This window comes from Diceros bicornis, chromosome 2 (genome assembly GCF_020826845.1).
Source record: "Diceros bicornis minor isolate mBicDic1 chromosome 2, mDicBic1.mat.cur, whole genome shotgun sequence".
Classification (NCBI taxonomy): Eukaryota; Metazoa; Chordata; class Mammalia; order Perissodactyla; family Rhinocerotidae; genus Diceros; species Diceros bicornis.
The window spans coordinates 27,236,463-27,252,592 of NC_080741.1; the positions used below are offsets into that span (position 1 = coordinate 27,236,463).

The window sequence follows — 16,130 nt, forward strand, 5'->3', positions numbered from 1 at the left end:
CACAATACAGTATTAACTAGAGTCACCATGCTGTATATCACATCCCCAGAACTTATTTGTCTTATAACTGGAAGTTTGTACCTCTTGATCACCCTCAACCATTGCCCCCACCTCCATCCCCTGCCTTCCATAGAATTTAGTCTCTCAAATGCAACAAAGTGCACTAGGGTGGAGGTAGGAGATCTAGTTTTCACTATTTACCCTTTTATAACATTTGATTTAAAAAGTTGTACATGTATTACCTTTTGAAAAAATAGACAACATCCTATTGAGAGTACAGAAAGAGTTCATAGTCTCTCTCAGTTTCTGTGCTCCATGGACCTAAAAGAAGTTGGGATTATTATCTGATAAGAAAAGATCAGCCCACGTGTGGCACATTGCAATATGTGTCCAGGAAGAAGTCAGTGAGAAGGGAAATCCCTTGTTCCATTTGGAAGAGTGTGGTCCCTGTATCAGGCACAAACACACAGGGAAAGGCCCTGCAGCACATCTCCGGGCACACAGAAGCCAGCAATCATTGTGATTAGCCTTATTTGTAAGCCATGATTTTGGACTATTATTACTGGGATTGGTGCTGCATGTTCCATGAACGAGATTTTCTATCTCCTGCCCTCGTGTAGACTTTCTGGAAGGGAACTGGAATCTTTCCCTGATCTCAGCCTCAGGCCCCACCACCAGGTGGCTGCTTGCATGCAAGCTGAGAGGAATTCTGCTTGTGTGTTGGTTCACTTGTTAGTTCGTTGCCTGCTGCAAAAACCTGCTGCTCTGTCTGAATAGTGAGAATATGCCCCCGGGCTCTGGTTTTCAGAGGCTTTGATTTAGTCAAGGTCACACAAAACAGTGTGGTGGGGGAGGAAGCTTGTGCTAGGGAGCCAGACATTTTGGGTAGGACCCAGGTTGGCCGCTTGCTGTAGTCTCATTACTTAACCTCTCTGTACCTCTGCTTCCTCATCTGTAAAATAGGCATACTGATCATTCTTCCATCCCAGGGCTGTTATGAGGACTGGCTGAGCTGATATACTTAGAATACTGATGGCAGGAACTAAGTACTTAATAGACCTGAGCTATTTTTAGGAGTCAGCGCTGCCTTGGGAGGTAGGGTGACTTGTCATTATCTCAATTTACTGACTTGGAAGCTGAAGTTCAGGGCAATTCATCCAAATTCACACCACTAAATCAAGACTTGGATTTTAATTTTTAGTTTGAGTATTGGTACCAGCCAGGTATGTGCATTTACTGATCATTTGGCCTCTATTTTCCCATCTATGAAATGGAGACTTTGACGCCATATGTTTAATGCCCTTTCAGAATGACATAGGCTATGACTATAGTTTTAAGCAGAAATGGGACCAGAGAAACATCTCCTAATTCTGCCTCTAAAATGGACATGAGTGAAAGTGTGACTGTGTTGGGCCCTTTCTGCAATTGCATTTTATGCTCGAGGAAAGCAAGAGTAGCTTCTGCTTTGTTGTTCATTTGTTTTCTTGTCTAAAATGCTGGTCGGCAGCAGTTCAGGCCCGGTAACCCCTACTGTGGAATAATTTGCTGTTTGTAGCAGCCCTACTTACTAGTCATAATAGAAAAACAAAAGTGCACTTTGCTTCGCACATAATAGTCACATATTTGGCAGACTAAGTGCTCTGATAAGCGGACGGCATTTCACAGGAGGTGAGTGAATTGGCTTTCCTAGGTAAGGACTGGCAAAGCCAGCCTCATTCACTCAACACCAGCCAAGTGATCACGAGGAAGTGCAACCTCAGGTCTCTCCCGGAAATTCACTTGCATCAAAGAGAGATGCCGATGGCTTGGGATTATACTCAATAAACATTTATGATTCCAGTGCCCATGTGCCAGGCTGTGTGCTAGGAAGTGCGTGAGTTAAAAGTCTTTCTTTTCTCCTCTCCATGGGCATTTTTAGTGCAAGCTGCGGTGTAGGTGTGTTGCCTTGCCTCTGCATGTGAGCACGTGTGTGTGTGTGTGTGTGTGTGTGTGTGTGTGTGTAAGTTGTTTTAAGGATATCGATTGTTAACACAATATCGGGTCAGGAGATGGAAGACACAGTCATCAGCAGCTGCCCTCATAAGTTGTTACAGAGCTCAGAGAAACACTAATGGATAAACAAGGTCAACAGGAACATGAAGGGCCAGTTCAGAATATCCCAAGGTGGCCAAGCTTTAGCCAGGCCTTTCTTTCCCTAAACAGCAAACAAAAAGCATTAGTATTGATATTCAGGGTAGGCAAACTGTACACTGAGCCAAGAATGACTTCACCCTGGCTTGCCCATCATATTTCAGGGCAGGAAGTGATTTACAAGCTGCCCTCTCCATAGAGATGGTGCAGTCAAGATGATCCATAACCACTTACACTTGATCTTTGGGGTATTTCTTCTTCTTTTCAGTAATGGAGGGGAGTGTGGAGTCAGGTCTACAAATTCGTGGCAAGAGCCATTGCCAGCATTTAGTGAGAATGAACATTGTGACAGTGTGTCAAGTGCTTTACATATGCCATTTAATTTAATTCTTACAATTATTCTAGGAAGTATCATTTATTATTCTTGCTTCACAGCTAGGGAAACTGAGGTCAAAGAGATCAAGTTACTTGCTCAAGTTCTCCATGGAAACTCAGTCTTGAGCACTGAAGTTTAGATTTAAACTTTATCTATTGGAGTGCCAGCCCCATGGCTTAGCGGTTAAGTGCACGCGCTCCACTACTGGTGACCCAGGTTCGGATCCCGGGCGCACACCGACGCACCGCTTCTCCGGCCATGCTGAGGCCACGTCCCACATACAGCAACTAGAAGGATGTGCAACTATGTCATACAACTATCTACTGGGGCTTTGGGGAAAAAAAAAGAAGGAGGATTGGCAATAGATGTTAGCTCAGAGCCGGTCTTCCTCAGCAAAAAGAGGAGGATTAGCATGGATGTTAGCTCAGGGCTGATCTTCCTCACAAAATTAATTAATTAATTAATTAAACTTTATGTATTGGAACTAGGGTGACCAATTCATCCCAGTCTGCATGAGACTTTCTCAATTTCAGCACTGAAAGTCCCAAGCCCTCAGAACTTCTCAGTCACAGGCAAAGTAGGATGCTTGGTCACCGTACTTGGAACTCACACCATGGACCGTTCAGTATCTTGTGGAATAGAAACAGGGAGATTTAGGTTAAAGCCTTAGATCTGATTCCCTGTATCTGCAGAAAGCTGTAGCTCAGATAAATGACCTCTCAAGCCTTACTATTTCAAGTGTGGTCAGTGGGCCAGCAGCAGTGATACCATCTGGGAGCTTGTTAGAAAAGCAGAATCCTGGGCCACACTCCAGACCTACTGAATCAAGATCCTCATTTTAATACGATCCTCAGGTGATATGTGTAACATTAAATTTTAAGAAACATGGTTCTCAAGTCCTTTCCAGAACCATACCACTGTGATCCTGAATCACAGTGAATGCTACTAGTGTAGCATGAGCCTCTTTTTGGTGTCAGCTCTACAGAGAGTCCCAAGTAGAAAGGAGGGGGGCCCGTCCCTTAGGGACTTCCACTCTGGAAACCAGGGGACAGCACAAGGCAGTTTGCAGTCAGGCCCGGACTTCATGCCCTGGACTGATTTCCCTTTGGGGAGGCAGCATGTGGAGCGGGGAAAAAACACAGACTTCAGACTCAGCTCGACCCGGGCTGGAATCCTGAACAGGCAGCCTGAATGATGCAGGGCAAGCTGGGTACTCCTAGGGTGCAGGATGTGCTCTATAAAGTGGTTACAATTACCCATTTCAGTGGTTCTCAATTCTAGCTGTCCTTCAGAATCAACTGAGGCATTTTTTTTAAAAATGCAGATGCCTGGGGTCCACCCCAGGGAAGTGGATTTAATCCGACTGCAGTGGGGCCTTGACAATAGCATCATTTCAAAGTTCTTCAGAGGATTCCTTTGTGCAGCCAGGATTTAGATCCACTGATCTTCCTCTTAAGGATGGTGTGAGGTGCCAATGAAATAGCTCACGCCAGCACCTGGCACGCAGCAGGCATTCAGCCTCTGTTCAATTCCCTTCTCTGTCAGTGGGCCAGCATCATCTGTCAGCACCAGGCCTCCTCTCCACAAATGGGAGTTGAGGAATTCTCTAAGGAAACCCAGAGGACCAGAAAGCCCACGTCTTAAGCCTCTCACTACAATATTCTTACTTATTAAGCATTTAAAAGTTAGGAAAAACCAGGTAACACTGCCAAAAAAGAAGTAATTTACCAGAAGGTTGGTATTTAGGATCCTACACAACTTTTTTATAAAGGAAACTTTTTTTAAAAGGAATCTGCCTTCTAAAGCACCTTTTAACTCACAAAGCTTCCTTAGGATGTGAATCCAAAGAATACCCATAGACCTCTAAGTTATAGCCCACCCTTCCTTGGGGCAGCTAATTAAAACACCTGGTGGTAATCATGCGGCTTCCACACTGTGCACTGCATAGGCCACGATTCCCAGCAGCCCCCGCAGCGTCGCCTGAAAACAAGGGCACCGTAAGTTATGAACTGTCACAGGGCTTTACAACCAGGCTTTGAGCGAGATGCTAATAATTCCATACAGGAAGGGTGGAATGTTTTGCCTTAATTTTTTTTTTTTTAATAGCAGGGCCAGTCAGCCAAAGAAATCAGTTTTTAAAAGTCCAGCAACACATGGAAGGATAAAAATCGATACCCAATCCCTCTTCTCTTCCCAAGCAACTATTAATAAACTCCCTCAGCTTTCAATGTGTCTATCCCTGTTAGAGTTTTGGAGAGGAAGGAATATGGGGCACAGAATCTTTACAAAGGGTTTCCTGCCCTGCTCCCTTTCTCTCCCCTGCCTCTGCTTCTGCAGTTTCCCTTTGTTATAGGATAATGACAAAGAACAGATTAGATGTGGCCTTGAAGGTACATCTAACCCCACAATACAAGGGGCTATTTGAGGAAGTAAGCAAATTCTCCCTTCCTCAGTGAACTAGAAATCTCTGCTGGAATGCTAAGCTGCAGAGCTGAAAGTATATTTCCAAGCTGTTTTTATTTTTTTTAATCCACTCTTCTCTTTCTAATTCACTTGGTTTTTCACATCCTCATAACAAGGCCCATTCATATGGTGCTTTGCAGATTACGAAGCTTGCATTCAACATCTCATTGAACCTGGCTCTCAGAGAGACTCTTTAACCCATTGTAGAAAGCGAAAAATTGACACAGAGAGAGATGCAACTATTGGTCCAACGTCACACTACCAGCAAGTGACAAAGTCGCTACTTGAACTGGGAGGATTGGTGAGGACTTGCTGAAAACTCTTCAACTATCCTCCTGTCTCTCTTACTTGTGTCTCTTCCAACCAAACCTCTCACTGATAATTGAGATGTTTTTACAGAGACATTCTCATTTAAAGTGCCACTTATATCAGGTGTAAGATCTCCTTCCAGGTCCGTGGCCAGTTTGCCCTGAGATCAGTTTATCCAACTCTCCCTGGACTGCCAGGTGCTGACACCTGTAGGATGCATTGCCCAGGCTGCCTTGTCAGTTGGCATCTGGCTCAGTTCCACCAATGAGAGGCAGAGGCAGTGCATTAGAGGGTGGGCGAACAGGAGAAGCCAGGGTATTTCTCTCTCTCTCCGTGCCGAAGGCTGAATCCTTCCATCTTTCAATGTCTTAGGCCTGCCATGATTCTAGCTCCTGCCAGGAGGCCCTGGGCCTTGTCCTCCAGGACTCTATCTCTTCCCTCTCCATCTTACAACCACCAGTTTCTTGCTATCGCTAATCTCTGGGTTACCTCACCATCCCTCCTGTGGCTTCTCAGCTCTTCTATCACCCATATAACAAATTATCGGCATTAAAGTCCTTCTTTGTGAATTAATTGGCATGGATCCTGATTTCTGGTTTGACCTTAACAGATATAATAACTTTTTTCAATTTTCATACATTTGTATATTGGGCTGATATAGAGGAAAAAAGAAAGAAAGAATCAAATTTCACTGACGGCTTAGCATGTACTTCCTGGGGCTTGGCACTTTTATATGCCTTGTATATTTCAGTCCTCAAAATAGAACTGTGGGAAACATATTATCATTATTCTCCTTTTACAAAAGAACTGAGTATCAAAAATGTGAGGTGACTTGCTCAAGATTACAGAGCCAGTAAGTGGAACAGTTAAGATTCTAACGTAGGCCATTTTTTTTCCTCTTGATCAGTCACAGAATAAAGTGCCAGGCTGGGACTCCATCTTGAACAAATCCTGGAGATGGTGTCACTGTAAATATCAAAGAGTTTCTAGCACACATGACTTGGATTTCTTTTCCAAGCATTGAGTTAAATAGTGAGACACCAGCAAATGTAATTATTACAACCCTTAATATCTAATACTGCCTTGGAAAAACCGAGAGAGTAGAGAAAGCCTGGGTCCCACCTGAGGCCAATTTATGTCTTCTAATTAGTATTTTTTTTTCTGATTATTAATTATTTGATGTAAAAAGACAAGGCAGAATAAATAAAAGCATGAACTATGTCCAGGCCTCTGTTATCAATTTGTGATTCCACAAAGCCAAAACACAAACATATTATAGAGTCCAATGATTTGTATTCATTTCTTTAGCTATCAGCTGGAATATTTTTTCTAGTGTTGATATTACACATAATCTTCCATTCATAAAAACATCCCCTATGCTCTGCTGTAAAGAGCAAAGAGCACTGAAGTAAGCCTCCGAAGTACTGAATTGGAGTCTTGGCCTTAACATTTACTAGCTGTGTGACCTTGAGAAAGTTGTTTCAGGCATCTGAGGCTCAGATTCCTCATCTAAAAATAGGAATAATTATCTTTTGTCTACCTCCTGCAATGGGTCATTTTGAGGATTACAAAAGCATAATGTTGATGCATTTTGAAAAATACAAATTGCTATACAAGTGTAAGGGAGCATGTTTATTAAAGTACGTTTACATTCATTATTTCGTTTTTATCCTCAGCAATCTGCCACCAGTAATTTCCCTCATCAGCAAAATGTATGTATATGAAAAAGGTAAGTGTGAAGAACAATTTCACAAAAGCCTTGCAAACAGTAGTCAAAATTATCCCCATTTTCTTCAGCCTACACAAATGGCAATCTTCGAAATTGGTGGCCTTCCTGGACATTTTCAGCTACCTATACTCAGGGGGTTTTCCTGCCTACCCCAGCCTGGGGGCAAGAGAATGCTGTGATCAGATGAATCGATACAATGTGCAATTCTACCATCTTATAGGATGATTTTAGGTATTCTTCAGACATTTTTGTACATTGGTTTCAATATTCTTTGGATTTGTCCCTCTTCTCTTGACACTGCAGAGTTCTATGAAGAAAGAAGTAAATGGAAACAGAAAAAAGATTGTGGACTTCCTTACATCTATTTCAAGATCTAATTTGTAAGGACTGGTCCTTACTTTCACAGATTAAGAAAAAAAACAGCTAGTGTTCAGGAACAAAGCAGAGCGTTTCTCTTGTCAACACACATATACCAGCTTGCGTAGAGAACGTCACCCTTACAGGTTCTGCTAAGGAGGATTCCTCCTCTCTGATCTCCAACACAATCAGTCTTGCACATTCAATACGTTTGTAAGTGCCTGTGTGCCTGGCACTGAGTCAAGCAGGGTGCTGAGAACACAGATCAAACACTCATCCATTAACAGAACTCTCAGCTGACCAACCCCATGCCCGCCCCAGAGCCCCCATCTCCCACCAGGTACAATCGTGCTCTGGGGCAGACAGCATTTGCTCAGAGCACCAATCCTGACTCTGCTGCCGATTTCCCTTCCGACCTTGGCCAGGATACTTTTCTCTTTCCTCCCTACTTACAGAAATGTGATATTGCAAGTGGGCGAAAAGGAGAAAACCGAAATGTTCATAAGGAGAAGGGGTTCGATGCATCCTATCCAGTGCTCTGACAGAGGTTCATATGCATTTCAGGATTCGGAATCATGAGGGTTTCATGGAAATACCTTCGATTTTAAAGGCTGTGCAAACCTGGAGTTCACATTCAATGAAGGCTGACTTCCAGCTGCTTCATAACGATTTTAACGCTGCAACAGAGCAAAGCATCTTCCTATTTTCAACCCTAGCAATTTGGTGCAAGCATGATCTCAACCACTTTAAGCTTTGATATTTCTAGCCACCTCTTATGCTGTATTTTCTCTTAATGCCACCAATCATGTGTGAAATTCTGTTGCAAAACTAATCTTTGTGGGAAATGATATGTAATAGTTTCTTTAAAAAAAGAGAGAGAGGGCAGCGACTATGACCTTTGTTGTTTTTTGACAGGTTTTCCGTGGTGTAATACAAATGGAAACATCTCTTTCTCAAGGTCAAAGTAGAAATAGGTTTCTGCTTATACACGCATTACTCTTTCTTAAGCAGGTAAAGCTTTGAAAATTATCCTTATGACTTGATTTTTAAAACCTCTAATGTATATAATGGCCGTTAAACTTGAAAGCCAGCTGTGCTTAAAAAATAGTTTACTATCCATCTTATTAATTCAATATTTAATGTTTTACCTTGCAAATAATGTGAAAAGATTTAGGAATACATAACAGATGTGAACAAGGAATAATATCTGGGTATTTATATAACAAGGCACTATTTGACGATCCAGTGTGAAACACACACACACAGAAGCACACATACGCCAACACATCTCGTCTTATCAAGGGAAGTTTCAGTCAAAAGCAGCTGTGACCAAATCTTCTGGAATGGAAGTCAGAAACCACTAATTTAAATTATTCATTTGTTTTTCAGAACAATTATGCCACCCACAAAAGGGTAACTTTGCAAGTCGTCATTATCTCATGAATTTTGGAACTTATCCCTTAAATAAACCCATCTTATTTCCATATAATTACAGCAACTAAGAAGGTCCTTTAAAAAAAAATAAAATTTTTTAGCTCAAAATTTAAGGGTGTAATGAGGAATTCATGTTACTGGCATATTGATCAAACTTGGCTCCTTAAAATAAAAACTTCATATGAATTTAAAGAGGACTGTCTTGAGGGAGAAATCTATGGTTTTTTAAGTCCTCTTAGATTTCAGGTTTCTGCATATGATACTTTCCAACAGTATTCACCTGCCACATTCTCCATCCCAGTTATGTAGTAATTTATTACATGTTATTTAGATTCATTTGTAATAAAACATAATAGTAATGACTTCAAATTTTACAACAGGGGAATCTGGACTAAAAAGTTCCTTCCTGAATGATTCTCTCCCTCTGTGAGCCTCAGGAAGACAGAAACACCTCCAGAGTGTTAAATGACTCTAGTGGACCTAATTCCCCATAACAGATCACTCAGTACAAACTAATTAGGACGAGTTAAATGTTTCCACTGAAAACACAAAAAAAGAGGAATGTTTTTCTCTGCTGCCCGCTGTTTTTTGCTCATTTCCTTCCTCATAACCTTACCACTTAACTATTTTCCTAACATACTGCTTTAGAGGTGAAACTTGATGGTCCAGCCACAACCAAAAGTGTAAATGCTGACTTGAGAATCTTTTAAACATCCCAGGGGAAAAACAAAAGTCCTTCCTATGACAATGTACAAACGTGTCTATTATAGGCAAGGGAATAGGTTTCTGGCCTAGAATTTTACTACTGGATTTTTTTTTCTAGCTGTTATATTAAAAACTTCCTCAATCAAGTATTTCTTGCTATGACAGGCACACCATTAAGTATTTTTCCTATTTTTCTTAGGCATTTTAAGGAAGACAGCAGATCCACAATTAACCCCAAGCTGAACTTGAATGGCTCATTCACACTTTCTAATTTTGCTCGCTGGTTTCTCCACGTTTAATTAATATGCCATTAATAGTAGCATTTAGAGTGGGCTTTCGTGTTTGTCTCTAAATTCTGCTCATTTGTTTTAGATGTATCATTTCTTTTTTGGGGAGTATTCTCATGGAGCAAGCACCAGCCTCTCCTTGGCTATAAGCTCACCATAATCTGCATCTGATTGACTCTGGCCTGAAAACGTCCTGATCTTCGGCCACATAGAATTTCCTCAGTGCAATCAGCCTCCCATTTTCTCTCCTGATGGCAAAGGGTTGCGACATGGCACCTCTCTGGCCAACCATGGACAATTTGTGAGGTTGACATGACCACTGGCAACGACTCACCATTCCAGCAGTGGAGAAATGTGTTGGGCCAGATGGAAAGGGGAAGATGATTCAGACATACGGTGCTTAGAGCTGGAGACAGTTCGAGGCTACAACCTTCTGCCAGGCTCTGAGAAATAGCTGCGACGCACTCAAGCAAAGAACCTGCCCTTCATCCCAGCACACTCCTCTTCACAAACTGTAACCCGGCAGCTCAGGTCTGTTGTACTGACAACCACCCACGGCCTCTCTTCCTTAATCTGGGGAGAAATCTCCAAGCTGCCTTGCTTTTATTTCTGGATAAATTATTAATGGCTATTCATCCTTGGCACATGTAATTTTTAACTATGTAAAATATTTATGGGGGTGGAGAGGGTAACTTCATAAGTATTTGTTATTTCCCTTGCTTTTACAGTAAATCCCAATCAGGTTGCTGACTGGGATTTTCCTTGCTTCTTTCTCCCATGTGAACCTTATTTTTAACTCCCAGTAATGAAGGCAGGATCGATAGAATAAGTAACAAAAGTATCCACAGTGACTGAACAGCAAACTCTTAAATCACTGCCCAGTAAGTGCAAATGAACAATTATTGAAAACACTGCACTAAAATTTCAATAGGAGATAAGAGTGAGGCTTAAGTCATTAAAAGGCTCCAATAGTCTTTTAAGTCTGAGACAGCACACTCAAAACATGAGCTATTCTTGAGAACTGGAAATATTACATATTCCACCAACTTGCACACACACAACTGACTCCAACTGAGCAAGGATATGGTCCAATTGTCCAATCTCTAAGGGGAAGGAGGAGTACAGAGAAGCAGAGAGCCTGAGCCAGCCTGTTCCGGCAATGATTCTTCAGTTATATCTGAAGGGGCGGGGGTGTGCAACACTGACAAATTAGATTATTTTTACGGGAAGTAAATATCCTGCTTGCCTATCAATTCACTCAGTGTTACTCTCCATCACTCCTGCTGGGTATGCAAATAAAAGACTTCTGACACCTCTACCCCATTCCCACAAATCACCAGAAGAGCCCAAGAATGCAGCCCTGCTTTCAACCTTTGTCCCTGTTCTCCCTGACTTGATAAACCGTTTACAGTTCAAAAATGAAGATGAAAGTAACAGGCAACCAAACTGCAAAGTGAAAGCACTGCTTTGAAAAATTACCCAAAATAGCTAAAATTTTGGACACACACACACAAATATACACACTCATAAATACAGATACATACATACATAGCCTTAGAGATTTGCAAGCGTTAGAATGCTATAGAATCTGAACATGCCTGGGTTGTACTGCTCAAGTCTTCTTGCCCTAGCTCTTGTACCATGGATTTTATTAGAGACAGGTGGGATCTCAGAGTTCTGGATGTCTAACAGCTTGAATGAGGGGCTGCATAACATAACCTGAAAGAAACAGCATTCCTAAACACACATGATTTCCTCCGTGAATAGAAAAACACATCTCATGCTGGAATGATGGTAAGACAGAACCATGCTCACGACACAGAGGGCAACTTTAGACTTGCCTTTCAAAGAGTACAGTTTCATCTGAAGTAGGACATCACATTTCAATTTGTACTATTAAAACCTGCATTACACAGTGAAACTAATTGTCCTGTGAATCACTGTGCTTTTCCAGACGGCTGGACTAGCATACAGTTAATAACATGAGCGAGCCCAGTGAACATTTCTCCAATAGCCACATGATAATCCAGTACAGCATGGATGGCCTCTGACTAGTACTTTTAGACTGTACCACTACTCTGGTTAACAGTACTTCCTCACCACAATCACGTAAGAATTGTTGCAAGAGGCTGAAAACTTAAGCTAAAATTATAATCTACTTTCCATTCTTCCGATATCATTACACATGCAGAAGTTTTATTTTGCCCAAAAGACATATTATCTTTATAAGCTTTTACACTTATCAAACATATATTCACAATAAATACTTGCTATTTTATTAATTGCCAATAAACAAGGTTACCACCTCCATCTCTCTCCCCTGAAAAGAGATGTTACCTCTGGATTCTGCTTAAATTTGGCTATGAAATGAGAATTATTTCTTCCCAATCCATTTCAGTTATTTTAAGACTTCTTTTCTAATATGACACAAATTATAGGGAAATCAAAACTGCTGTCAAGACAACTAAAGGCGTTCGGCTTTTGCAACTTGGGTTCCTTCCAGACTTTCGCAAATGTTTCAAAGAGGCTCAAGAAAACAAAACAAAGCAAACAGTGCACACAGAAGTAAATGCCCAAGAAACTAATAGTGCCCAGTGCAAGTTTATCTAAATACCTCTTTAATTGAAAAATGACTCTAGACTTCATATTTAAAGCAAACCAAGAAATCACCCAGAGCATTTGCATCTTGGAATCCTTCCCTTGTCCCTCTCCAGTTGCTCTCACAAACCTTTTAATATCAGATAGAAGACCTTAGACGATGACGCCGGATGGAACTTACAGAAGGAAAGCATAACTGCAGGGAGGGAGAAAGGATATTCAGTCCTAATTCTTGGCTTCTTATTTAGTGAAGGGGTTTTGCCTTCTCTCCCAGCAGTAAGTTGCAGCGTTACAGTGCAAATGTACAGCTCCCAGCCCGCTCACAGTGCTCCACTGATAGCCCAGATCTAAGCCTCAACATGTTTTCTGGAAATGCAGACAGCTCAGCTGAAAACCTAAGGGAGATTTCCACCGGGGCACACAACTAAACTGCACAAATATTTAACAGCTTCGAGACCTCTAACGGTTTAAAATAATATGCATTTTGTGCTAGGCTGCTCTAGCTAGATGGAAAACTGGGATGGTATAGACGAGTGTTCTCAGCTGCTCAACTATTGCACACCAAAGAATGTTTTCCCCTTCTGCCTCAGAATTAGGGAAAAATCAAAATGCTTAATAAAACATTGATATCGACTAAGCCTTCACAGCATCAATAGTATAGGAACTTTCTTTTACATTCCATTAAGTTAGCCCATGACTTCCCATGCCTCATCATTTCTCCTTCTTCACCTAGCTAAAAAAACCAACTTCACGCAGACAAATCAAGGCAAAGTTTATCCACCCCCACCCCTGTCTCTTTTCTTTTCCAACTTAAAACTCATTCATGACTAATAGTCCCAATCGTAGCACAAAGCAAGCTTTGAAGGCTGCACCAGTTTGGTCCTCCAGTTGCCAAGTGGAGGTAGGTTTAATGTAATATATTCTTGCGGCTTAAAGATTTTGTAAAGGGCTTGTCTGCACTGAGGAAGAGCTGGGCACCCCCAGAATTACATCATCAGAGTTAACACTCACCAAAATACATTATGTTTCTCATTAATCAGACAGCTGGAACCCCACCGCGGCGTCTTCAGCATCAGCTCGCACCCAAGGCTGACACGCAGAGCAGAGCCGTTTCATGCTACATTCCGTGGAAATGTCCCCGGCGTGCAGAGCAGCGAGCGCCGAGCGTGCCTCCTCCGCGGGATGAGCGCCTTGCAGGCTGCCTTTCCCGGGCTACGATCCCCGGCGGCTGGAGCGTGCGCTCGGGCTGCCTGCTGCACTGCCCATCCTTACTGTAATCCGACTCCTCCTTGCGATGTCCTTGCCGCGCCTGTGACATCAGGACTGAGAGTACTACAAACAGACACCCCCACCCCACCCCACCCCACTCCCGGTTAGCAGCGGCTCCATGAGGTGCTCCGATTGCCTGCCTGGACCAACCATGGTTCTCGGGAAGCTTTGACGAGCCCGGAGATCTGGGAGGGGGCGGAGTGAGGGGCGCGAGAGCTCTCTTAAAGAGAGAAGGGTCTGTGGATCCACACAGAAGCACACGGGGGAAATTCACCAAGGTGCGGGAGGGGACATGGTTAAGGCGAGTTCTGCCATTAACATGTAATTAGACACACTTATCCCGCCCCTCCCGTGAATGTCATCCTCCTCGCCAAAATTTAGCCTCCTCTCCCAAGTTAAAAAGGCAGTGGGAAAAGGAATGGTGCCGTATGCCTTTATTCTCTTTGCCGTGGGCTTGAGGGTTTGTTGTTTGTGATGTTTATACCTAAAAGGAAGAAAAGACTAAAGGGACCATTGCTAGGGTAATAGAGGTTTTCACTTAGAAGTGATCATATCGCAGAAACCCAGTAGACGGTGAAGAGTTATTTTTATTTCCTGAGTATTTTCTGAGCTAGGTTGATAGAGAAATGTAAAGAAAAATAACTGGTGATAAAAGTCACCTCCTACTTTTACGAGATCACATTTGCTGCCTCACTTAGTAGGCAGTAAGAACAGTAAAAAGGACACTGAGGCTGAAATGATCTTTGACCCCTAAAGGGGAGAGATATTTCAGCCTACAACACAGCCAAGATTGTCATAATTCTGGTCACCAGTATAATATAGATACACACACACACACACACACACTCACACTCCCATTAAATTTGAGATGAACAGTCGAGAAAGGCAAAGCTTAGCCAAGCCTCTGGCTCCTCCAATGGACTAATGAATTGCAGTCTTTATCTTACATAGACAAGGGTGTTAGAAAGAAATCCCCGAAAGCTGTGCTGATTAATACTTAAATGCTTAGCATGGAAAATAAACCCACAGAGCAAGTTCGGTTTCCTATGGACTCATCACTTCGGGACCCAGTTTACCTACTGGACCATTTAAACTTAAAAATTTCTATAAAAATCTATGAAATTAAGAACTGAAGATAAAGAAAGAACTGTAGCCTATAGAAGGAAGCAACTGATATATTTTATTATGGGTTTTTATAAGCCATGGTAGCAAATATTTCTACATTCTGATATTAAAATATTCAGTTTTCTTTGCACAACTCTGTATCTGTTGGTGGACTTAATGCATATTGGAACCAGAGGGCTGAAGCTCATAATAACAGCTTGCTGTGCAATCTTGCAAAAATACTTAACCCCTTATTTCTTCTCTGTGAAAAAGCACTATGACCAATATCCTCTCTCACAATGGATTATAAAGAATTTAGTGAATGTGACTAGGTAATCACATATAAATCAGAAATATTTCAGTGAGTCTTAGGGTAAATCTAGCAATAGTCTTTTAGAAATACTCTTCATTTAAAGCAATTTGGAGGGAGAACATTTAAATTGTAAAGAAGGTTTACTTTTTTACTCCTTTTTTTAAATTAAAAATAAAAAGACTGTTACAGGAAAATACTGAAGAAAACACGCAAGCGTTTTTCCTTTTGGACAGATGGAAATAATCCAAAAGTATAATTAATGGCCCTTCCCTCAGGCGAAAGAACCATCTGTGGCCGTGCTTACTCAGGAGGCTCATCAGCTGTCTTGACCTCCTACAGGGGCTAGGGGGCACTGTAGTTTAATGTTAGAGTTTTTGGTCCTCTTGAGTTCCTGTAGTTAGCAGATGCAGACATTGAGAGTTGAGGTTAAAACAGGAGGTTTCAGATGCTAAAGGAGTGTCTTAATAATTAATAAGACTCTTGAATTTGCATGGCATTTTGCAGTTACAAGGTACTTTCACTTATGTCCTCTTTCTTACTAACAAAGTGAGATATAGAAAGGTGGACATTATCAATGTCACAAATGAAGAACTTGAGGCTCAGAGATGTTAAGCAACTTTCTCAATGCTGTGGTCAGTAAAGAACAGTTGTCTTGTTATTTGTATGTTGAATTTATGTTAAAGTCCCCAGTAGATGTCTTTATTCAAAGACATAATTTATAAATTTCCCATTTATAATGGCTCAGGTAAAGGTCTTCCCCAATCAAATTATGTCACTGAATGTTCCAGAAAAAAAATACGTCTCTGTGGTCGTGAATATACAGGCGGAGAATATCTGGTAATAAAACATTCCAACCTCTGCCTGGTCTTAGAGGATTATGCCTGAAAGAACAGCATGTAGCCTCTGAAGGAGTATGGCATCCCAGAAGCAACTGAGTGTTACACCCGTACAATGGAATTCTGTCCAACCAAAAAAAGGAAGGTGTCTGCTTTATTTAAAGCTGTATGCCCCACCCTCCTTCAGTTAAGGGTTATCTGGAATGTCAAGGCCTCAAAT

The 16,130-nt window shown here is 41.8% G+C and overlaps 1 protein-coding gene across 1 annotated transcript in view; it reads right to left on the reverse strand.

Annotated features, from left to right (window-relative positions):
* The window catches only part of LOC131413217 (zinc finger protein 385D), a 278,387-nt gene extending 264,759 nt beyond the window's left edge, over positions 1-13,628 (reverse strand). The window contains exon 1 of the mRNA XM_058553843.1: positions 13,400-13,628. Coding sequence (XP_058409826.1) covers positions 13,400-13,421 — 22 coding nt within the window. The 5' untranslated portion in view covers positions 13,422-13,628. The remainder of the gene's footprint in view (positions 1-13,399) is intronic.
* Positions 13,629-16,130: the final 2,502 nt, after the last annotated feature.